The 24,064-nt window shown below is 53.6% G+C and overlaps 1 protein-coding gene across 3 annotated transcripts in view; it reads left to right on the top strand.

Annotated features, from left to right (window-relative positions):
• The first annotated feature begins 277 nt into the window (after positions 1-277).
• Positions 278-24,064, top strand: part of TOGARAM2 (TOG array regulator of axonemal microtubules 2) — a 39,890-nt gene continuing 16,103 nt past the window's right edge. Inside the window, exons 1-13 of one of the 3 annotated variants that reach the window (XM_077774110.1) lie at positions 278-305; positions 2,217-2,330; positions 3,587-3,868; positions 5,523-5,734; positions 6,472-6,662; positions 9,545-9,591; positions 12,130-12,296; positions 14,781-14,928; positions 15,129-15,290; positions 17,464-17,617; positions 17,711-17,816; positions 18,579-18,814; positions 20,019-20,177. In XM_077774110.1, coding sequence (XP_077630236.1) covers positions 278-305; positions 2,217-2,330; positions 3,587-3,868; positions 5,523-5,734; positions 6,472-6,662; positions 9,545-9,591; positions 12,130-12,296; positions 14,781-14,928; positions 15,129-15,290; positions 17,464-17,617; positions 17,711-17,816; positions 18,579-18,814; positions 20,019-20,177 — 2,006 coding nt within the window. The remainder of the gene's footprint in view (positions 306-2,216; positions 2,331-3,586; positions 3,869-5,522; positions 5,735-6,471; positions 6,663-9,544; positions 9,592-12,129; positions 12,297-14,780; positions 14,929-15,128; positions 15,291-17,463; positions 17,618-17,710; positions 17,817-18,578; positions 18,815-20,018; positions 20,178-24,064) is intronic. The other 2 variants (XM_077774111.1, XM_077774112.1) reach the window with 2 other exon arrangements.

Genomic DNA, 24,064 nt, shown 5'->3' with positions numbered 1-24,064 from the left:
CAGTTTGTGAGACTGAGCCCCACATCAGGCTCTGTGCTGGCACCATGCAGCCTCCTTGGAATTCTCTCTCTCCCTCTCTCTCTCAACATAAATAAACATTTTAAAAAATGTTTGTGAAAATGTTTGTTATTTGTACTGACTTTGCTCAGCCGCTCCCTACCCTAGGTCTCTGGATATTACAAGCTGTGGACTTCTGGACCCCCAAGGACTGCGCTCACAGCCTAGGAAGTAGCGGCTGCCTCTGGACAGTCTCCCAGGCACCTTCACCGATCGGGGCATGGGCACCCGTGATGCTGTCCCCCCAGGTGAGGGGCTGCACTCTGCCTGGGAGGTGTAGCCGGGCAGGTGGCCGTGCCTTCCTGCCCTGGCCCAGGCTCTCTGCCGGCTACGCTGGCCCTCCATGCTCAGTTTCTTGCCTGGGGCCTCCCTAGCCTGGGGAAAGGCTCAGAGAGTTCTAGAAACTTGTCTGAGCTTTGCCCCCACTCTGTGCTGGTGGGCTGGCTGACGAGCTGACCTGGTTTGTGGATGGAGCGCAGGATGGTCAGAGGACATGCGGTGGGGCCTCAGGGAAGGCTGGGTGTCTCTGTCCCCTCTGCTGACAGGGCAGGATAATGGAACAGTGTGGCCACTCAGTGTCAGGAGATAGGGTTCCAGGCCCACTGTGTGAGGGTGAGGGGATCCTCAGGTCCTACCATGGATGGACGGGATGCTGGTGAGGTGGAGAGCTGCTTTTCCCTGGGGGCTGGGGGGTGGAACAGGGGCCTTGTGATGACTTGGGAGGAATGTGGAGGACCCCAGAATGTCAGAAGAGTTCAGGAAATAGGTCATGACCTAGGGGCAGAACAGCACCCTGGGGCTTTGCTATATTAATGTGAGAGCAAATGCATATTTTAGTGCCACCTTCAGATCCTGTCAGACATTAGATTCTTGTAGGGAAGTGGGAAGTACTGAAAACTTACGAAAAACCTAGAAATCTAGAAATAGAATGAAGATGTAACCGTATAAACCCATAGTCTTGTCCAACTCCTTTCTCTTACCAGTCTGGGAACTAAGACTCAGAGAGGCTAACTTATTTCCTCAAGGTCACACAGCAGACAGAATCGGGAAGGGAACAGATGCCTGTCTCCTGGTCTAGGACCTTCTACCCTAGGGGTGGGAGTGCTGGGTTGCACCTTAGTGAGGGCTTCTCCAGATGGTGGGTTAGGGCCCCGTGGATGGTCCTGCGGTGTGCTTGGAAGGGGGAGTCACGGGGGTGTAGGACTAACTAGCTTGTTGACATTTAAGCGCCTCCTGAGTGCAGGTCCTTGAAAGATGAATAGGAAGTGGTCCCTGTGCCTGGGTGCAGCGAGGCTGGGAGGGGAGAGGCAAGGAGAGGGGTGGGTAAGATGGGGGCATGCCCCGGCTGCTGTGTGGGCACAGAGGAGAGGCAAGGTCTCAAAGTAGTGGGTGCTCAGCTGAGGCTCCCCCTCCTGCTTCCTGCCTCTCAGCTCCGGATGCCTCCCTCTGGGCTCCTGGCCCCACATTGTCGCTCCTTGTTACTCATTGTCTCCCCCACCTGCCTTCAGGCTCCCTCCCTGGGCGACACAGTCCCTGACAGCGTTTGATGAGTATCCATGATATGGATTAATAAAATCAATTTGCTGAGCGGGGGAAGTTTAGGAGAAGATGAGGGGTCAGTGCAGGACACCCTGATGAGGTGCTGGAGGACCCTCAGGAGAAGGTTGTTGAGCAGGTAATTGGATGTTCTGCTCTGCTACTGTGGGGAGAGGTCAGGGCCAAAGCCACGGGTCAGGGGGTTACCGCATGAGGGTGACAGTTAAAGGCATGGCAGTGAGGAGTGGCCCATGAGAGCAGCTAGTGTGAGATGTGCCGTGGCCAGAGGCAGGGCGGGCTGTGGAGGAGGGGAGCCCATGAAGGAGGCTAAGAAGGTGCGGAGTGGTCGGGTGGGGGTGGGGGCTGGAGCAAAGCTGGAGGGAGAAGACAGGTGAGTGAGAAGGATCCAGGGCTGGGAAGAGTGCGGTGGTGGGGTTTGCTGGGGATTGTGGTATCCTGCCGCTGGCTGGGCATGGGGTGGCGGGCCCCCATCTGTGGGCCAGGCTCTGGACTGGGGGGATGGGCCACAGAGACCCCGAGCGACAGAGTGCTCCGACAGTCTGTTCCCCAGTCCCGGGCTCAGTGCACTCTAAGGTGACGCTCTTCCCGTGCTCTGTCCCCAGCCAAGGTTCTGGCCCCGGTGGCCGTGTACTGTGGGAGCGTCCCTGGGGCCAGTGCCGGGCCCCGCGCACTCCCGGGCAGAAGTGGTGACTCCAGGCTTGCAACTTACGGAGAAGGTAAGGTTGGGGGACTTGGCCTGTGACTTGGTCACTCCAAAGGGCCTTCCAGTGCCCTGAGTGGCATCTCTGGGGACTTGGGGCAGAGAACTAGACTTCCACCAGCAGCTGCCTGATGAGGACCAGTGACCAGAGAGCAGAGCGTGGGCCTCCTCCTGGAGAGAGGAAGGACACTGTTTGGATGTCTGGCTGTGTCCTCCAGCTCCTGTGTCTCTGCGGTCCCTGCTGCACATGCCCCTTGGTTTTNTGGTGGGGAGGAAGGAGCCTCTAGAGGGGCAGACGCCAGGGTGGTGAAGTTTTCAGGGCGCCCATTCAGATTCCCGGCCACTTTCTGCTCTAACTTCCAGCTGCAGACCCTCTTCTGTGCAGGGCTCCATTTCCAGGGTTCTAGATGGAGAACTTATTTGTTCCACTTACTCGCCCTCTTTCAGGCTAGTCGCCTCGCAGGCCTGTGGCTGGCACCGACTTCAGCCTTTGCTGGGTCTGGTGCTGTCCAGTATCCGTGGCTTCTTCTGTGGGTCTCGTGGCTTGTGTCAAGGCACTCTAAAAAATGCACTGTGGGTGGCAGAGATTCTAAAAAGTGGTCTCTGCTTGTTTTCCCCGTTCCTTCCACGGTCTAGGCTCTAAAGCTCAGTTCGAACACTACCACACACACAAAGCATTCTGTTGATATCGCTGTTACGGCACACGCCACATTTTACCTTGTAATGGACCCATTTGGGGACAAATCTTATTTCTCTAATAGATTGAAAGTCCTTTAGTGATAACGGACACCTCTGTGCCTCCACTGCCTGGATGGTGCTTGACGAATACTAGACGCTCCCTGAGTGCTTGTTGAGTGAGTCATTGACAGAATCTGCATGGAAACACGATCTGTTCTGAGTCACCTCAACTTCCCTTTTCAGTCTGCATTTGGTAGAGTCAGGTGTATCGAGTACATTCGTCGGGAGCCTGGAGATTGCTGGACGGTGGTCCCTGGGCAGGGGGCCAACCCTAAGTATTTATGGCCTCACATCTGTGCAGTGATAGGGCTGCATATCGAGTCCCCTTTTCTTCCCTCAAGTAGCTCATGACACAGGTCTTCACAGATACTGTTGAATGAATGAGCTGAGCCAAGGAGTGATGGTAACACTGAATGATTGGGGTCATGGGGCAAGTCCTGACTGCTCCAAGGAAGCAGCACCAAAGGGTTTGCTGGTGCCTGGTGCCACCTTGGGCTCTGTGTGCCAAGCCACTCCTGCTTCTGTCTCCCCCAGCTGCCCTCCAGCCAGCTCCGAGGGTCCTGCTCGAGAAGCCACTGCAGCTCTTGTGTGGACAGGCAGACCCCGACAGCCTCAAGCTGGATGCCCCTCCGAAGGGCTGGCAGGCCAGGAATGGCCACCCCGGGAACACTGCTGCCTTCGCTCTGGGGCCCAAACCCCCGGCACCCTTTCCTTCTCTGGAGTCCGAGGCCAACAGTGTGGCCCGGGACACCACCCAGATCAAGGACAAGCTCAAGAAAAGAAGGCTCTCGGAGGGCTTGGCATCGTCTTCCCAAGGTGAGCCCTGGGCCCTGCCCCCCTGCCACCCACCCAACCTGAGGCCAGGATGCCAGGCTACCTGGCTGTGAGGATCAGATGGCGTGCAGCTGGCAGCCGGGTTCTCTTCAAGTTGCTCAGGGTGAACCCGAGAGCCTGTCAGCCGTCCGCCCTGGAATGCGTGGGCCCTGCCGCAGCCTCCCAGCTAACCTCCCCTTTTCCTCCCTCGCCTCCTGCTAGTCTCCTCTCCAGAGGGGGCCTTTAAATGAATTCATTGAGTAATTTCCAAGTCATACCACTTCTGGAATCGCCAGACCAGTGACTCCCTCCCCGAGAGGTCTGAAGTCTTTTTCTAGGCGTGTCCTCTCTTTTCACCAAGTCCTGGTGGAGGAGAAAAAGAACGGGAGCTGTGCAGTGTGCAGGCGGGAAGTGATCTTGATTTATCAGGTCCCTCGGCAGGTGTGGTGTGACAGGGATCTCTAGTCCCCTGAGCAGGGCTGGGGCTGCCCTCGCCACTCTGGGTTGGGGCTATGTGGGCCTCTCTGCGCCACTGCCCAGGTAGGCATGCTGGTGGTGACGTCCCCACCTGGGTAGTGACCCCTCCTCACCTCCTTCCCCCCCACAAACCGATGATAGGACAGGGCAGAGCCAGGCTGGGCAGGGGAGTAGAGAAGCTGTTTTGACTTGGTTGTTTTGATGCAGCCACTTTGAAGGAGCTGGGACAAGGTGGCCCTCAAAAGTTCAATGCCAGGTGTTTTCACCACCACCAAAAAATTTGCAAAGACAGTCCTGAGCTCCTTACTGTAGGGATGGCAGGGGGTGGGGCAAGGTGCAGGGATGATGTCTGCGGGGCACAGGAGGTACTGATAGCAGGGCTGAAAGTGTAGCGGTCTGCTTGTAGACTAGGTCAGGGTGCCCCCCGCATCAGAACAGCTAACCCTCCACAGCATTGGCTGAAAAGGAAGGGGGAACAGAAGAAATTTATGGGCACCTACTGTGTGGCAGGTACTTTCTTGGCATTTTATGTAAGTTATGTCATTGAATGTTTGGACAACCCCATGAGGTAACTACTTGCATCTTATGGAAGAGCAAATGGGGAGTCAGAGGCGTGCCCAAGGTCACACAACACAGCTTATAGCCAGGACTGGACTCCTCTCTCCTCACTCCTAGTCTAGTACTGGTACATTTCCCTTCCTGCCCAGCCTGCCTCCAAATTTTATTTTATTTAAGGAAAAAAAGTTTATTTGTTTACTTTGAGAGAGAGGGAGAGGGAGGGAGAACACATGCAAGCTGGGGAGGGGCAGAGAGAGAGAGAGAGAGAGAGAAGCCCAAGCAGGCTCTTCACTGTCAGCACAGAGCCCAGAGCAGGATCAAACTCACAAACCATGAGATCGTGACCTGAGCTGAAATCAAGAGTCAGACACTTAACTGACTGAGCCACCAGGCATCCCTGCCTCTGAATTTTAACTAGGTGAATTTGGCCCTTTCTACCAAATTGTATAGGAGGGGGAGCAGGCCCTCAGGACCGTCTCCTTGCTCAGCCTGGTGGTGGGGGTGGCACAGGGGTGGATCTCCTTCTGTCCCTGGCCTGGCTTCCATCTCTACTGCCAGTATCTGAACTGCCCCCAGCCCGTGCTCCTGGGACTAACTGATTCCTCATCCTCACCCCGCACAGTCTCTCTGGATCCTGTGGGAGGCCCCAGAGGAGTTCCTCTGAGGAGCACCATCCCCCGGGCCACCTCCCAGAGGCTGCTGAGGGTGCCCAGGCCGATGCCTCCCATCCAGAGCATCCCCACCACCCCCGAGGCTGGAGAAGCCAAGGAGAAGGGTCTGGACCCGCCTGGGAGCAGCCAGGATCCCCAGGAGCTGAGACCCGGAGCCCAGGAGGTGAGGTGGCTCCACTGCTCTGAGTTTTACCTCTCGGTCCTTCTGTCTTTCCATTCTTTACCATTCCGGGTTCCGGAGCCCTGAGCTTCTCAGATGGTGTCCGAGGGGCTCCCATCCCTCAAGGATGGGGCTCAGGGTCCTCATTTCATCTTCCCGGCAGCTTCCCAGAGCTTCATGGCCAGCCTGCGAGCTCCGGCTGACTGCTCCAGGGCTGTGTGACCACCAGTCCTACACTTCTCTGGTCTGCATGTTCCAGAATTCCTCACGTTTCTGACCCTCCCCATATAGGCTGAGGGGCAAGAAGGCTGGGCTAAAACTTGGGAGACTTGGGCCCTGGTTTCCACTCTGCCTCTCACTGGCTGTGTGACCTCGGGCTGGTCACCTTCCTCTCTGGGACTGGTTTGCACATCTGTAAAAAGAAGACACTGGACCATATATTTTTGAAGACCCCTTTCAGCTCTGATGTTCTAGGATTTCCTGAAATGACAAGAACAGAAAAACAAACAACAAAAAGGAAGTAGGAGTGAGGGGGTCCCCTGGCCAGTCTTCTTTCTTGGAGTGGTAAGGAAACCCTGAGCTTTCTGGGGAGTTCTAGGGCTGTGTGGCTGCAAAGAGAAACCAGAGCACACTTCCCGGCACTGCCGGCCACCCCACGTGGCTCCTGACAAAAGGGACCACCCTGTGTGAGGTCCCTGGGACATGGGCATCCAGAAGCTTCCCCCAACCTCCACTCCCAGGTGCAGATCTCCAGGCAATACCTGCACTGCAGTGATGAGAAGATGCACAAGTCGCTGGGAGGTGTTGTGATCCCGCCCATCCCGAAAGCAGGGGTGTCCGCTGGGACCTCCTCCCATGCACCTGGCTCCCTTCCCAGCCTCCAGCCTCCAGGCCAGGGTGTCCTCACGGCCCTGAGGGTCCCCCGCACACGGTAAGCTGTCCTAAGCCAAAACTACCTTGCAGTCCCCTCTCCTATCCCTCCGAGATCCGCTGAGCCTCCACGCCGGGGCAGAGCTCTGGGGGACTGCGTGTGTGAAGGGCCTGGCTCTCCCATGAGCCACGGACCTGAGGAGGCCAAGGTGGGCCGGGTGGTCTGGGCTTAGTAGACAATGTCTCAGCCTCTGTCTTCCACCAGTTTCTCGTCTGTGGCTGCTGCGGTGATGAAAAAATACAAGGTGTATTTGTGGTAGCTCCTTGTTATTATGTATTTTCTTAATTAATGGATACTAAAGTTACAAGCTTTCTTGTGTGTACATGTGTGTGTGTGTGTGAGAGAGAGAGAGAGAGAGAGAGAAAGACAGAGACAGAGAGACAGAGGAAGAGGGAGGACCTCACTTCCTGCATACCTTTGGGGCCTGCTGTACCGAAGCCCCCCATGTCTCTCAGGCCTTCTCACCCCTCCATCTCCCAAACTGCCTTCCCTTCTGTCCATATACATGTCTGCCTCCTTCCCAACCCGGGGGAGTGCGGGCCTGCTCCTGGGTTGGAGCTCTCTGCTCAGTTGGTGGCCCGCCCCATCGACCTCTACCTCCTCACATCGGGCCCTTCCTCCTTTCTGCTCAGACATCTACCCCTTCTCCCCTCAGAGCTGTCCCTGGTGGCTGGAAGGACTCTCCAGCCCCAGACCTGGGACCTTTACTCGCATCTCATTGCTCTTGACTTCACATCACGTGAGGCATTGATGTTCTTGGAGTCTTCTCCTCCCTTGCTTTCCGGACTTTGAAACCTGCTTCTCGACCTTCTGTAACAAGACCTTCCAGGCCGCCTCCCTGGCGCTCTCCTTCATCCGCCTCATAAATGTGGCCATTCCTGAAGTTTGTTCCCGGCGCTCTGCGCCCATCTCCTCTTCTCCCCCTGGGGAGTCCTGTCTGTGCTGTGGCCTCCAGGGATGGGTGTCTTCCTCATGCCCTGCTCTGCCCTGAGGTCTCCCTCGAGTCGAGCTCTGCATTCCCATCCTTCTGTTGGGCGACTCCAGTCTCACCATGTCAGAGAGAGGGAGGCTGTCCCCGTCCCGGCCACACAGATGGGGCACCTCATGTTTCCCCAAATCACCTCCCGATTTCCACCAAGATGCAGGCCTTCTCTTCCATCTTCCAATTTTGGCTTCATCTTTGGCTCTTGCTCCCCTTGCCTTCTGTCCTAACAGATCGCCACATCCCATCCGATCTTTCCTTCCGTAAAGAAGAGAAAACACAAAAGCCACCACCCCTCCCTTGCCTCTGCCTTTCTTCTCAGTTTTCACTCACTGGCTCCCTCTTGAGCGCCCGCCCCCACCCCCTCCCCGGTCTGACAACTCTTAGCCTTGGCTCCTTGCCTCCCAGGGCTCTGCATCCTAATCTAGTCCAATCCACCGCCCTGTGTACTTTTCTTCCACGCGATTCACATTTTTTGACTTCCTGTGCCAGCAGCCTACAGACGAGTCTCCTTGGTCTGCCATTCAGGCTGTGACCCAGCCCAGCACTCCACAGGCCCCTGTGCTGCCTGCAGGAACCTTCCCACCTCCAGACCCTCCAGGGCCCTGGGAGGCTCCTCCCAACCCTAACACCAGCCTTGAACTCACCCTGCATTCAGAGCCTACTGCCCTTCAGTCCCCAGTTCCATGCCTCTCCTTGCGCTAAGGCCTTCCCTGCCTTCCTCCTCCAAGAGGTGATGGGGGAAGGGCCTCCTCTGCACTGTCCACACAGCATCCAGCCCGTGGACTGTCTGACCACATCCCCTCCACTGATTTGTTCAACTTTTATTTAAACTGCATACCTATGCTTCAGCTTGGAGTACTAGAGGGCAGAGGCCATATCTAGAAATCTCTGCGGCTCCCACGGTGCCAAGCTTGGTCCCTGGCGTGGATTAGTCACACAATAATTATCTGCTCATTTGCTGTCCACTTGTGACATGGATTTTTCTCCATTAACTGTGAGGCTAGCAAGTAGGTGGGAAGGAGCCTCCATTACCATTTCTTTCATTCATTCACGTATTTATCCATCCATCCATGCATTCATCCAGTTACTTAAGAGCTAGTAAGCACCTACTATGTGCCAGGTGCTGCGGAAACAAAGCCGAACAAGACAGTCTCTGTGTTCCAGGAGCTCATGAGAGAGATTTATAAGAAAACCACTGAATCAAAGTCTAGTGAGGTAAGTACTAAGGTAGAAGGCTGCCCATTGTTCTGGGGAGCGCAGTGGAAAATGATCTCAATTAGGCTAGGAAGCCTTCCTGGAGGAGGTGAAGCCTGAGCTGAGCTTTGAAGGCTGAGGGAGAGTTTGGGAGATGAAAAGGGAGCGATGGAGGCATTCACAAACCACAGGGGTTTTGCACGGCGGCACCGATGCTTGTATGACACGGGCAGGTGAGGTTAGTGGGACACCAGGGCCCCGCGTGTGAAACTAAGGACTGTGAGCTTTATCCTGAAGCATGAGGTGCCGCTGAAGGACTTTTGGTGTGGAAGTGCCATGAGAGCTGAGTTACAAAAGGACGCTTTGGCGACTACAGAGGGCTGTGCACACTGGGGCAGGGGCTGCTGTGGGAAGCGCAGAGAGAGGCCGTGGGCGCCTGGCGGAGCAGAGGCAGTGTCTGCGGTGTCTGGACCCAGCCTGGCCTGATCTGGCCTCCTGGTCAGCCCACCCTTGACTTTCCAGACAGAGCTACATCTCCCACAGCTTTGAACTCCTAGCCAAGAGCCTCTTTATAGGGCCACTCACAGTCCCTCCCCAGGGCACCCAGTTGAACCCACTGCCCCATCTGGGGCTACTCAGGCCCCTCGCAGCAGGGGCTCCTACTTGTCTCTCATGGTGCTTTTTTCTCCCCTGTTTCTTTAAGGTTGGTTTGGGAGAGTGGGCCTCGGGAGAAGACCCCTAAATCTCTGGGTACGTACCCCCGCTGTGCACTCTCACTTGCTATTTATTCAACTCCCTGCCTCCTGGACCGGGTGTGGGGTCGGAATTGGGGTTAGAATAGGCCTGAGCACTTTGGACCTGAGCCCCTCATTTCACGGATGGAGAAGCTGAAGCCACTGGCAGTGCCACTTGGGGGGGTGGATGCAGCAGCCCCTGCGCTGTGCCCGGCAAGTGGATCTACACCAGCTCATGTAGCTTCATGAGGAGCCCAGCTGAGAGAGAAGGTGCAGAGCCTGTGTGACAGAGAAGCGGATGCACCGAGGCTCTGCAGGCCGGATTTTGTCCCCAGTCTCAGTCCCGTCATATCTGCGTGCGGGTCTGCATGGCTCCAAACACAGAGCTTCTGACACATCGAGGGGCTGCCTCTGCACGGGTTTAAGCAAGTAGAGGAGAATGCTCCTCACCAGGCTGAGTGAGAAATTAAGCCACATCCTGTGAACCCCTTAGTCGGTTGGTCCTGGAAAGTTTCGGTGTCAGAGGAATACAGCCGACTGGGCGGCCAGGGGGAGGCCAAGGTGCAGAGAGACTTCAGAAGAGGGAGCAGGAGGCTCTCCAGCCCGGTGACTTCACTCTGTAAAGAGGAGGGAGGCTGAGCCCTGGGCAGGTTGGGTGTGGGGATCTGGACAGAGCACCCCGAGCCTGGGGGGAGGGCTGGAGGCCACTGCTGACCCACAGGAGGGGGCAGACTCCCGGTCCAGCTTTCGGGCAGGCTTCTCCTTACAGCTCAGAGGGTGGGTCAGTTGGTGAGGGGGAGGCTGTTGCCCAAGAAGCCCCAGGGTGAGGACTCGAGCTGAGCCCAAGAGAAATAAACCTCTGTGGTGGCTGCTTCTCCAGTGGCTCTGGCTGGGCTGCACTGGGTGACCTTGGGCAGTCTACTCTGACAGCCTCTGGCACCCACAGCATCTCTCAACAGCTTCCCTTGCGTGTGCTGTCAGAGGGCTTTGGGCCGGGAGACCTCAGTTTGTCTCCTTGGTCTGCATCGCGAGCTTGCTGCTTGAGAACCAGGTCCCCAGGGGCTTGGTGGCAGGGGCCAGGCTGCTCAGACAAGGTTTTTTAGGAATCCCTTGGAGATGGAGGTGAGGAGGGGGGATGCTAAGTAGTAAAGTCCTTTGAGGGCCTTCTGACCCTCCAGCTGTCAGCTGGGGATGACATTGCCCAATACGTGTAACATGCCTACCACATAGAAGGAGCTCACGTGGTACTGTCTGAAGCTGAGGGCCTCCCAACTCTTGTGGCATCCTGCAGTCCTTGCCTTGGTTGGCTGGTAACTGGATATCTGTCCTCTGCCCTGCCTGCCCTTTACTTTTGGGCAAATGGAGGCTTCATCCCTCTTCCTTCTTGGCCCTTGATCCTTCTCTGGGATGCAGGCATACGGATCCTTGGGAGAAGGCACGGGCTGGGCAGGGGTCCAGGATAACCCGGGAGCCCTACTGGGGGCCCCAGATTCAAGACATCCCCTCCAGCCTCAGGCAGGCCCAGATGATGGTCCCCATTCCAGTGGACTCCTTATACTCAGGTTCACCCGAGGACAGTGAGCTCCAAACTTTGTGAACAGGAGAACCCAGTTAACATTTCTTTCATTAAAAGAAAACTAATGTACTCCTGTCCTGCCTCCATCACAAGACAACATACTTTTAAAACAATTTTTTAATGTTTTATTTATTTCTGAGAGAGAGACAGCATGAGCAGGGGAGGGTCAGAGAGCGAGGGAGACACAGAATCTGAAGCAGGCTCCAGGCTCTGAGCTAGCTGTCAGCACAGAGCCCAACGCAGGGCTTGAACCCACGAACCGTGAGATCATGACCTGAGCTGAAGTCCGACGCTTAACTGACTGAGCCACCCAGGCGCCCCAAGACAACATACTTTGGAAATTCACTGATTAGGGAACTCTGGATTAACAAAGAGATACTAGTGATTTGATGTCATTTGGAAATGAATTTGTATCGTATCAATCACAAGAGCATCGGAAGGTTACTGGGTCTCAGGTTTCCTGTTTATACAGTGAGAGGGTTGGACTAGCATTGGTTGGTTCTCTCGTCTCTGCATGCTGTGTGGTAAGAGGGCTCATTTCATTTTCTCTCTTTCTGAGGGGCATACCTTCCAGGTAAGATAGACTTACACTCACAGGAAATATCTTAAACTTCTTAGTAACAGACCTGCCCCCTGTTTCCTGCCCATACTTCCTCTTTCCCTTTCTTGTTTTACAATAAGGTGCACAGTAGTTATTGGATGGATGGATGGATGGATGGATGGATGGATGGATGGATGGCTGAATAAATGAAAGGAGGAGAACATTCTATGCCTGCCAGTGCTGTTCTGCAGAGTAAATGTAACTTGGTCTTTCACCACCAAGGAAGCATCGGGCAGAACAATGGAGAGAGGCAGTCTCAGGCAGTAACGTGTTATACCAACCACAGGGTCCTAGGGCCCCAGGGACTGCCCAGAGGGGTGAGTACTGCTTCAAGGTGCTGGGTGTCCTCAGCTGTACTCTTGTTCTTGACCCCTCAGAGCCAAAACCTTCAGCTCCACCTGCCAGAGACAGGTCTGCCGCCCCCAAGAAGCCTGCCCTGCCTTCATCTCAGTCTGCTCCTACGCTGACAGCCTTCTCCTTCATCCATGCCAAAGAAGCCCGCCCCTTGCTCAGAGAAGAGGACCAGAAGGAGAGCAGTACTAAGGTATCTGGAAAGCGAGGGGAGGAGAAAGTTGGGGTCAGAGTGGACCACTGGCTGAACACAAGCATGTTTCTGAAATACATAAAAGCGGGGCCAGCTTGAGTAGGGCAAGAAGGAGCCCTGAGGCAGCTACCCTGGCGCTTAAGGCTAGAACCTGTAGATGGTTTGGGGATGAGGACTGAGAAAGAAAGAGAAACAGGAAAGAGAGAGAGAAGCATGGGGGGCGGGGGTGGCTGGCTAAGTGAAAGGCAGAGTACAGCGGGCATCTGAGGGGTGAGAAGAGGGAGGAAGAGAGGGCAGAAGGAGGTCACACATGGTTCGGAAGGAAGCAGGATGTGGAGAGTACAGAGAGGCTTAGGTGAACCAAGCCGAGTAATTTGAACCAACACCCAATATAGCAACCGAGAGGCCGCTGACTCAGAGGCAGATAAGCCAAAGGCTATGCTTGACAGGCTGACAAATACCTTGCACTTCTAAGGTGACCTTGGTCCAGACGATTCTCTTCCCTGGTCTGGATGAATTTAGTAAAACTTGAAGAGTCACTATTACGGGAGATCTGTGCTCAGTCTCTGAAGTGGAGGTATAAAAGTACAGAAAGCCCTGCTACGTGCGTGCACTATGTTAGGATCCCATGATGATGATGATGGTAAGGTCCAGGTGCCACAGCCCTCCCACGCCAGCCAGGAGGACGCCAGGACATGAAATGAAGGCAGAACGATTCAGGGCTGTGAGATGACCTCACCGCTGACCCCACTGTGGCCACTCACATCCACCATGAGACCTTGGGTCTCATGATAACTTCACCCCCACGGGCACCTCGCTTCCCAGCATCCCCACCTCCTGTTGTTACGGCATCATCCATCCACACCCCAGCCCCTGGATTGCTCCCTGCTCTTGTGTTAACAACATCCTCCTTGAAATTGGACCACTCCAATCAGCATCTCAGCTCTCTGTTATTTCTATATTCTTCAGAAAGCAAAACTACTCCCTTGTCTGCATCCATTCTGTCCTGAGTCCGCTGCAGTTGGTTTGGGCCCCACCTCCCCCAGTGACACTGCCCACTCCCAGGCCGCCGGTGACCTCCATCTCCCACGTGCAGCACAGCCTAGTCCTCCTCCACCCTGACCCACCAGTGGCTTTGGTGGCTTGTCCTTCCTGAAGTCTTCACTTTGGGAGGGAAGCGAGGGGATGGCTTCCTTCTTGGTTCTCTGCCTCCATCAGATTTCATTCCTTCCCGGTCCCTCTTGGCTGGCTCCTTCTCATCTACGTGCCCTCTACACACTGGAGGCCCCAGACCTCTGGCCTCTGGTCTATTTACACTAATCCCCTGTGACCTGATCCAGGCCAGGCATTAAGTGGCATCTATATGCTGAGGGCTCCCAAATTTCCCTGTCTGGCCTGGACTTTCCCTGGATCCAGAAGCAGTTAAATTATATAACTAAGTGTGTATTCACTAGTAATATACTAGATACTCTGCATTTCCATTTAGATATCTAATTATATTTCAAACTTCCCTTACCCAAAACTCAACTGTTGAATCTTTACCCCCCCAAATCTCTTTTCCCAGGGTCCCCTCTCAGTGAGTGGGAGCCTTCCAGCTACACTGGCTGAAAATCTTGGGCCCACCCTTGCCTCTGCTCTTTCTCTGTCTCCCTACACCTCATATAACAGCAAAAGTGGTGGCCCCTACTCTTAGGACATGTCCAGAATCAGGTCACTTTGTCATCTTCATTCTCACTATGCTAGCGCAAGCCCCACACGTGGAAACTCTTGGCTCTATTTTGCAACTTCTTGTGAATCTTAAGTTCCAGGTATAAAGCTAAAAAAACAATAACACTTAGGGGAACTCTGCACTGCCCCCCCCAACCCCCGCCGCCCCGCCATGGAAGTCAGATCATGTCACTTTCTGTGCTCAGAACATCAGTGGCTTGCTGTGTCCTCCAGAGGACAAGTCCAACTCCCCCGCATGGCGCATGGTGCCTGGTGCACTGAGGCTCTTCCCACCTCTGCCACCTTCCACCCCGTGTCCTACTATCCTCTGATTGGAGCGCTCCAGCCAGTATCCTCACCGCCCCCAACCATGCCCAGCACATCCAGCCTCAGGGCCTTTGCATTCTATTCCCTCTGCTTAGCACACTTCTCCCCTAGAAATCTGCGTGACCCCTGTTCCCTTATTTCATTCCTGTCTCTGCTTACATTTCACCTCCTCAGGGAGTCCCTCTGGGTCTTCCTACTTAAAATGGAAGCCCCATCACCCTCTGTCCCGTACTATTCTAATACATATTGCCTGATGTTTGAGATTGGTCTGTTTGCTGTCTCTCCACTCCATGGCAGTCCTTAGGGAGCAAGGTCTTGGTGGTTTTGTTCACTCCCAGTACAGTGATGGCACATAGAAGCCACTCACATTCCTAACGATCGAATAAATGAAGGCACAGAAAACACAGTTGGGTCCTCATGGTAATGGAGTTTGCCTTGACCTTGTGCCAGATCCAGGTCACCATCTCCAAGTCTGCCCAGGAGAAGATGCGGCTGAGGCAGATGAAGGAGTTGGAGTTCCAGAGGGCAAAGGAGCCGGAGAGGGAGAGGGAGCTTGCTTCCCAGAGCCTGGGCTCCCGGAGAGCCCTGATGAAGGAAGGTACTGGGTGCCTTGGGCAGGATTCCCTCAGGCTGGGGAGAGCTCTTGGCCAACCCCTGGGCAAGAGAGGGACCACCCATAGCTGCTTGTGCTCCCCATCTTCATACCGGACAGGGAACCACGGATGGGCCAAAAGGAAGACACTGGGGCTCAGGACAGGCAAGACTAGCTCCATCCTAGGACTTTCTCTGCCTCCACAGGCCTCCTTCCCCTTCGGGGCAGTGGGACCTTGTCTGTGCCCACTGGGCTGAGCATCCCACGAAGAAACATGGGTGTCGCCCTCAGGAAGCGGGCCAACCGGGCCTCACTGCCCAGCATCCCTGTCAGCAAGCAGGAGCCCAGCTTTGCACGCCATGCTTCAGGTAGGGGCCAGACCAGCTGGCTGGGGGACACACGTCCCTCTCACTGCACTGCCTTGGGATGCTTTGGGGCATGGCAAAGGTGACCTGGACTGCTCTGCTTCTTCCCATTACCCACAGTAGAGTAGAGGGTGGCCTGAGGTACAATCATCTTGCCAGAGAGAGAGAGGAATAGTGTGGGAGTCAAAAGCATCTATGGGCCAGACTGGAGACCCAGGGAATTGCAACTGGAATTACAGGGAGAAGGGCAGGTATGACCAGCCTGCATGACGTGTCCTAGGGGGCTCACCAGTGCACCAGGACCACAGATGCTGGGGAAAAGTATCCACGAGAGTAGCTCGGAACATCAGGAAGAGGAAGAGGGCAGATCGTGAATACGTTGGGTTCCTATAGTTTGCCTTATAAAGTGTCAGGGTTGGATAGGGCTGGTTACAGCCTGGGATGTCAGGATCCAAACGTCCCATGGGATGCTCAGGATGGTGCCAAGGGACAAAAGAGGCTCTGACCCCATTCTTCCCAAGCGGCATCTACTTTGCCTCACTTTTTTGTTAATTGCGTATCCACTTTTAGAGTTCAAATTTGAAAGATTTTGCTACTAAAGAACATTTGAAAACAACCAGCCTGGTTCAGAGTTTCTTCAAGTGTGGGGTGTGGTGGGAACAGGGTGGTGGGATAGAACACCTTTTTGGTGCCACAAATAATACTGACTCACCCTTCTTTTCCAACCTCTTTCTATCATTTTGATTCTGTCAAGTAGAAAGTCTTAATTCGGTGCTGGTCTTTAGCGTGCCTCTCAGATTTGGAATCTCCTTTTTAAACAAAGAGATCTTCCTTCTGCCTTGAGGCATCAGAAACTGGCAATAATTTGATAGCTAGAGTTTATAACGCCCTTCTACTTTTCTTGCAAATATCATATTCTATGACAAAATAATATTTGTTTGCCAATTACAGCAGCAATTGCATAAATTTCCCTTTAGAATAAACTTATTTAAGATTCAAAAAGTGAGTCAGCTTGAAGAAAAATGCCGTGTAAATAAAATTACAGGTAATCAAGAGATATGGCAATTAATTGTGAAAGTGGTAATTGAATGGTTGATACTTAGGAGATATTGATGTAGATAATCCACCCCATTTATTTTAAAGACAACAGGACTGAGACCCAGTGAACCAAAGTCCCCTAAGTTGATTTAAGGTGATGGTGGCCCATAGGGGACTAAGATTTTGGCTAATGACTCTTATCCAATGGCGAAGCTGAGAGGAGAATCCAGGAATGAGATCTTTTGTCCGGACTTTAAGTAAAGGATTCCCGGGTCGACTCAGATCTGCCTAGGGCCTCCTGGATGTGCCACAGTGAAAATTATGCCAATAGCAGTGAGTCTCTGAAAAGAAGTAGCCAGGAAGTGAGGGGTGGCAGTGACAGCTCTGGGTTCAGAGCAGACCCTCTTGTCGTGGCTCCGTGGAAGGGACTGTGGGGGGAGGGGCCCAACCTCTGAGGCCTCAATGCTGTGATTTGGGCATTGGACCAGATAGATGGCTAAACTGCCTTCCTTTTCTGCTAGGATCATATTATTCTAGCACCCATCCCCAAGAAAGGAGAGCCTAGAAAACATGACCTGATTTTTAAACAACATCCCTGCTTTTCGGCAGTCCCTGCCAGTGTGGCCACGTCTTGACCACGTGGGCCCCAGTTAGCTGCATTGTCTTGTCCCCCTGCTTCCTCCTTTGGATCACTTCCCTGCCCGTGGGCAAGTTCACAAAGGATGGAGAGTAGGTTGATAACACAGGTTCCTGGGTGGGGATGAGGTTAGAACACGACCCGTGTGAGTAGGGGCTCCCTCCGTGACCGATTTACGAGCCTCGCCTGAGCACAGATAGGGCAGGATCCAGGGGCGAGTCACCGGCACGGTGCACCTTGTCACATGACATCAACAGCCTATCACAGGCCTGCTTGTTCAGAACCATCAGGTTGGCAGGGTGGGAAGGGAAAAGGCCAACAAAGGGTAGAGTGTTGGGTGGCATCCATCGCTCCCCAGTGGTGAAACGCAGGCTCTGCCCTCTCGGCCCTCACCAGTCCCTTCTCTGAGCACACCTCGTGTGAGGGAGGCTGGGGGACACAGCCAGGCCTGGGTCCGCCGGCTGAAATGCTCCTCATTCCTTCTCTTTTCTGTGAGTGCAGCCAACTCACTCCCTGCGGTGCTTACCTTGGGGTCTCCCGAATGGGAAGAAGAGGAGGAGGAGATGGATCTTAGAGGCTTTAAGGAGCTGAGGCCTTTCTCGAACCCTGAGCTGGGGCTGATGGATGCCCTCCAGTGCCTGGAGAGCAGCGACTGGTGAGGAGACCCCTTCTCCCCCTACTGTGGGGGAGGGGCGGTGGCTCCTCCTCCCCACCTGCCTGTGACAGGTGCCTGGAACTCCCTTCTCAGGCAGATGAAGGAGAAGGGCCTGGTGAGCATCCAGCGCCTGGCGGCCTGTCATTCAGATGTCCTTGCTGGGAGGCTGCACAACGTGTCCTTGGCTGTGACCGGGGAGGTGAGACCACCTAGTCAGCCTGTGTCCTCTGCACTGTGCCCTCCCTGCAGCCACTCCCCCTTCCCTGGTGCCGCTGTTCAGTGAGGGTCATATGGCAGCCACGGAGGGGCCATGGCTCCCTGGAACATGGCCTCCCTGCTTATTTCTCAGCCATTGAGGTAGCACCCATTTCTCAGATTGGAAAACTGGGGCTTGGGGTGTCCTTATTTCTCATCTCTGGGTATTGTAATAATCAGAATCCTCTGCCCGTTTGTCACAGCCCAGTGCTGTTCTCTGTACTCAGATGCCTGAGCAGGGCTGGAGGGCTCTGGGCTAGGTCTCCGCCTTCAGGGAAGTAACATTTCCCAAGGACTTTGTGCCCTGGGACTGGAGCTGGGATTAGGCTGGGCCCAGAGGGACAGAGGGGCCCCTTCCTGGGAATAGACTATTCTAGTGGGGGGAGGGGTAGCTTGTGAAGACCAAATTGAACGTTATTTGTAAAAGTGCTTTGCTAAGTGTTGCCCATATTTCAGATGTTCACATTTCAAATTACAGGTGGAATTAATAATTATGACAATGACAATAAAGTACTTTTTAAAAAATAGGGCTGTTTTGTCCAGAGCTGCCGCAGGGTTTTCGTTTCTAGCCTGGCAAGGCCAAGGCCTGCAATGTGGGCGGAGGTGGTGGGAGAGGGTGGTGATGTGTGCCCCATTCTTCATGTGTTCTGAAGCCCTTGGCAGGGTCCGGCGGTCCTAGGGGGCCCCTCTCCCATCTCTCTCCTAGGTCACCAACCTCCGCTCCAAAGTGTCACGCCTGGCCATCGGCACCCTGGGAGACCTCTTCCGGGCCTTGAAGAAGAACATGGACCAGGAGGCGGAGGAGATCACCCGCTGCCTGCTCCAGAAGATGGGGAATACCAGCGAGTTCATCCAGAGAGCCGCCAACCGGTCCCTGGGAGCCATGGTGGAGCATGTGACCCCCGCCCGCTCCCTGGTGGCCCTCACCTCAGCGGGCATCTAGTACGTGCTGGCCCGTTGTTGGAGGGGTGGGTTGGGAGGGTAAGATGAGGGGAAAGGCCCAGGGAGGGAGAGGAGCAGGCAGATAGAGCAGGTGCCTCACATGTGTAGCTGGAGGAGGAAGACCCTGCCTTCCGGGGAGCTTCTGTCCCGCCTTTCCTGGGCCCTGCTGGAGGTGATGAGGCGAGCTCAGGGCAGCCCTGGCCAAAGCTGGACGGGGAGGGCTGCTGTGTGCTGTTCAAGGCCGGGGAGATCATAGTGTCTGTGGTAACATCTCCGGAGACCGGGCCGAGAGGCAGCCTGTGGCCTGTACCTCTCCCAGGGGAGGGTGTTCTTTCTGATGAAATCCGGCTGCAGGGAGAGCAAGGCACAAAATGTGACTTTAGCTCACGCCTTTTGGTCTTTTCCTGGGGCGGAGGAAGGTACTCTCTACCATCAGAGCCTTTCTGCAGCCAGATTTGCTTTCACCTTACGGAACCCAAACCAAAGCAAAACCAAAACCATTTCCCAAAGCCTTTCTGTCAACCCCAGAGCCAGTCACCATGCTCCTGCAGGAGGCTTTGCAGATAGAGCCGGACAGACCGCAGATGGTTGCCTGGGTTCACATCCTAGAATGTTACTTAGCTTCTCTGTGCCTTGGTTTCCTCATCTGTAACCCGGGGATAATAATGGTGTATTCCTCATAACATTGTGAGGAGTGAATGAACTGATTCATGAAAGAGCACTTAGAACAGTGCCTGCTTTTACTAGAACATTTATTGAGTGCTCACTGGGGCTGTTATTAACTTGGGAGCAATTAATTGTACTTTTTTTCTGGATTCTTCCCTTAGCCTCAGCTTCCTCACTGGTAAAATGATGATAACCATGGCTTATGGAGTTAAACCGATAATAGATGGAAGGTGTTTAGCAGGGTGCTAACTACAGAGCATGCACTAACTACAGACTGAGCCGCCCAATCATTGTTGCGGGAACCAGGGTCAGGTGTCCTCAGGTTGCTTCTCCTGTCATTGCCATTGTCATCCTGGGTTCTGTGATCAGGACGTGGCTGCTCTTTCCTTGAAGAGTCCCTGTAGCCCATCTGAGACCGATTTCAGAGCCCATGCTGGCATGAAGCATGGATGCACAAGTATAGACCCATGCGTGGCACTCTGGGGACCCCACACGCCATTCCTTGTCTGAACCCTTGACCCATTTTATTTCCTTTCAGCCACCGAAACCCCTTAGTCCGGAAATGCACTGCCGAACACCTCTCAGCCGTCCTGGAGCAGATAGGCGCCGAGAAGCTTCTCTCGGGCACCAGGGACAGCACAGATATGCTGGTGCACAACCTGGTGAGGCTGGCCCAAGACTCCAACCAGGACACCAGGTGATGCAGGGGCAGGGGCCTGGGGGCTGCTTACCTGGCCACCCCAGGGCAGACAAGGCAACCAGCCAACACTGAGGGCCCTGGCCCACATCTCGACTTCCCTGGGGTCAAGGGAGCAACAGCCCAGACCAAAGCTGTGTGTTTTCCTCAGGGCTGCTGTCAGTCTCTGTGCACAGGCATAACCAGGCCTGTAGGAGGGGCCCACACTCCCCATCTCTGCCTCTGGTTCTCCCTCCCTTCTGCTGCCCTTCCTCCCCATCCTGGCCCACCCCAGCGCCCCCCTCTGGAAGACCACTCCTTCATTCCCTTCAAGGATAGTGAAGAGATCACCCTTCATTATTAGGGATAGGGCAGTGAATAAGAAATAACAGGCCTCTGCTGTCCTGGAGCTCACCCCTAGTCTGCTAGGCAGATAATAAACAAAGAAATTATTATGATCCTTGCAGATACGGATAAGGGATACAGAGAGAAAAACACCAAGATGTAATGGAGGATGGGGTGGCGGCTGCTTTGACTGAAAGTCTGGGGAGATCTTTCTGAAGGGTGACATTTGAGTTGAGAGCAGATGGGCTAGCAGGAGCCAGGTGTTTGGGCGTCTGGGGTGCGAGTGTCACAGCCAAAGGAAACAGTACAGAGGCCCGGTGTCTGAGGAAGAGGAAGACTGGGCAGCAGGGTGTCCGGTGAGCGGGAGGCGGTGGGCAGGCCATGAGGCAGATGGGACAGGGACAGGCCCGGCAGCGCCCCATGGGCCGTAGTCAGGAGTTGGGATTTGGGCTGGTGTGTGACGGGAAGCCACCGGAGGATTTTTGGTAGGAGTCTGAGGAGATACTTCACTGGCGTTAAACAGAAGAGTGACAGAGCCTGATTCGCTGTCTAGAGCTAGGGTAGGGCCCAGTTAATCACACTCCTCAGTTCCCGGGACATTGTCACCAGGTCTGGAGACCATGCCAGCTCGGGGACTGCTCCGCAGCTGGGTTCCATGGCGAGCACCAGTTGGTGTCTTCATACCAGCAGGGTGCGGGTGCGCCCTCGCCCCTGTGACAGGGCCCTTGTCACATCCGCACATAAGCTCCCTGATGGAGCAGAGAGCTGCTGGGAATGTGCCCTGGGGGCAGGACTGTGGTCAGGGGCACGTGTCCCCCTGATACAGCGGGGTGCCCNGTTGCGACCCTGCAATATCTGGATTTCTAATTTTCATTGGTCTAATGGGTAAAAATAACAGCTCATTATTGTGTCACAGTGCTTCCCCTCCCTGATTACTGAGTTTGTTTCTTTATAGGCTCACTGCGCTTCTTGTTTTTAAAAATAATCTCTCTGGTTGCTCATTGGAGGATTGACAGGAGAGAGGGGGCAGGATGGGCGAAGGGCACCGGACAGAGGGCTGCTCCCCAGTCCCTGACAGGGGGTGCTGGAGGCCAGCAGAGGGTGGGCAGGGCTGGATCCGGGTGTCTTTTGAAGGAAGGGCCAACAGGATGTGGGTGGTGAGGCTTTCAAAGAGAAGTCAAAGATGCTGCTTGGGTTTTTAAGCTGAGCAGCTGGGTAAGTGATCGTGCCAGTTACTGAAATGAGGAATGTTGGTGGGGAACCAGAGGGTTTTGGCTGATTTGTGTTTGATTGTTGGTAGGGGGTGCAAATCAAGATCTAATCTCTCTCCAGCCCCTCTCCTTTCTGACCTCTCTTCCATTGCAGGAGGTGACTACACTCCCCTTTCCTTCGTGGCACCTATGCCTCCCAGTGGCCCTGCACGCCCTGGTTCCTCTCTCCCTATGTGGCCCCCTCTCTGCCTGCCTGCCACAGCCGTGTTTTTGCTCTTGTCCCCGTCTTACAACTCTCCTGAGCACTGTCACCACTTCCGTAGCTGAGCATCACTCTGATGCTTCCTAGGGTCTCCCTTCTCTGAGCATCACTGCTTTACCTCTAATGCTTCCAGAAGACTCATTGCCAGATGTCCCACTGTTATCTTTGGGGCAGAGTGTCCCTCAGTGAACCCACTGCCTTCTCCCCAAGCCTGTTTCTCTGGCTGTGTTCCCTCTATTGTGTTTTTTTTTTTTTTTTTTAACTATAATTTATTGTCAAATTGGCTATCATACAGTATGTTCTTGGTTTTGGGGTAGATTCCTGTGATTCATCGCTTATATACAAGACCCAGTGCCCATCCCTACAAGTGCCCTCCTCAATGCCCATCACCCATTTTCCTCCCCTCCCCCATCAACCCTTAGTTCTCTGTATTTAAGAGTTTCTTATGGTTTGGCTCCCTCCCTCTCTGTTTGTAACCATTCTATTCTTAAAAGTCGCTATTATTTACTGAGTCATATCGATGATGCAAAATGGAGACCTTCCTATGTTTTCCTACTTTATTGATTCTAAGACACACAATACCCCCCCACCCCCGTTTTAATATCTTACAATCAGAGGCATCTCACCGTTGTTGGCCAGGCAGCAATTTTGATCTGGGTTTTACCATCTGTGCATTTGCAAACTTGGTCATTATTGCTCATAGCATAAACCCTTGAGTTACAGTTTGCATTGTAGGAAGTAAACTATGAGCCTTTGTCTGCTTGTTAGCCTTTTATATTTATTTTAAGAAGTACTGTGGATGCTCTGTGGGGACTTGTTGAGTTTAATTGCTCTCTAAAATGTCTTAGAAATATTATACTATTATTTGGCATTGAAATGAAAAGTTATAGTGTATGAGAAAAGGCATGGAAATAGAGAGATGGAACATAAATTAGGTATTAATACAAACAGTCATCATGGAAGGAATGACCAAAATTCCACATTTTCTTACGAGGTCACCACCAAGTAGTTTACCCAACTTAAGGAGGGAAGGGCACTACCTAAAAGGAACGTGAACTGCATTTCTGAGATAATACAGAGAAGAGTTGTCTTCCCACATGGGGCAGTATCATAGAAGGCAGTGGAAATTGCCAGTGTTTTCTGTTTCTGTTTTTCCTTAGTGGAAAATAAGTCAATGGTGCATTTTACAATAGTAGAGTTTTAGGTTGAGTGAAATATGAGAACGGAAGATGCTTCATGCTCCACCTCCAGTCAGCTCCCACACCCCCAACACCCGGAAGTTTCAACTTTCTCGGCAGGTCCTGAATCTGACCACCCCTTCTTACTCCTGCTCCACTGCCTAATTTCAGGCCTTCATCGTCTCTTGTCTGGACTGTTATGGTGGCCTCTTAGCATGTCTCCTGCCCCCTCAACCCCTGCCTTGTTGACAGAGATGCATCCTCCACACTGCTCCCAGAGACATTCTGACTTCAGTGCAGTTCTAGTTCTTCCTCAGCTTCCCACTGTCTGCAGGTGAAAGCCCATCTCTGTCACGTTTCCAGAAACTGGGTCGTACCTTCTCTATATTCTATTCTGTATCCAGGTCCTGCCCACTGTTTTCCAACCCCATGGCTGCTGACATGATATAACGGATCCTGGAATGACGCCCCACAACTGCCCTCTTACTCCCTAACCCATCTCACTTGTGAACTCCTACTCATCTTTGTGTCCCAATCTAAGGATCACCTCTTCTGTGAAGTCTTTCTTGATTCCCTCCCCCACCCACCACTGTTCACCAGGTAGAGCTGACCACTTCCTCCCATACTGCCCCACTGCACCCTTCCTCAGACTTCTAGATGCCCCTTATTAGAAGAAGTTAAGTACGTTTCAGTATAGTCATCCAATGGAATATTATGAATGCACTAAAAAAGATGACATGGGAAGATGATTAAAAAAGCCTGAGGCAAGTTGTACATACATTCTGATAGCAACGAAAATGTATATGCATCAAAAAAACTATAAGGAAATATGTAAAAATTTAATAGTTTTCTCTTGGTAATGGGGCTTTGGGTGATGTTTGTTTTTTGTTGAATCTAGTTTTTAACTGTCTT

Source organism: Crocuta crocuta, unplaced genomic scaffold (assembly GCF_008692635.1).
Source record: "Crocuta crocuta isolate KB4526 unplaced genomic scaffold, BGI_CrCroc_1.0 scaffold246, whole genome shotgun sequence".
NCBI classification, from domain to species: domain Eukaryota; kingdom Metazoa; phylum Chordata; class Mammalia; order Carnivora; family Hyaenidae; genus Crocuta; species Crocuta crocuta.
This window is presented reverse-complemented; position numbering and strand designations above follow the sequence as displayed.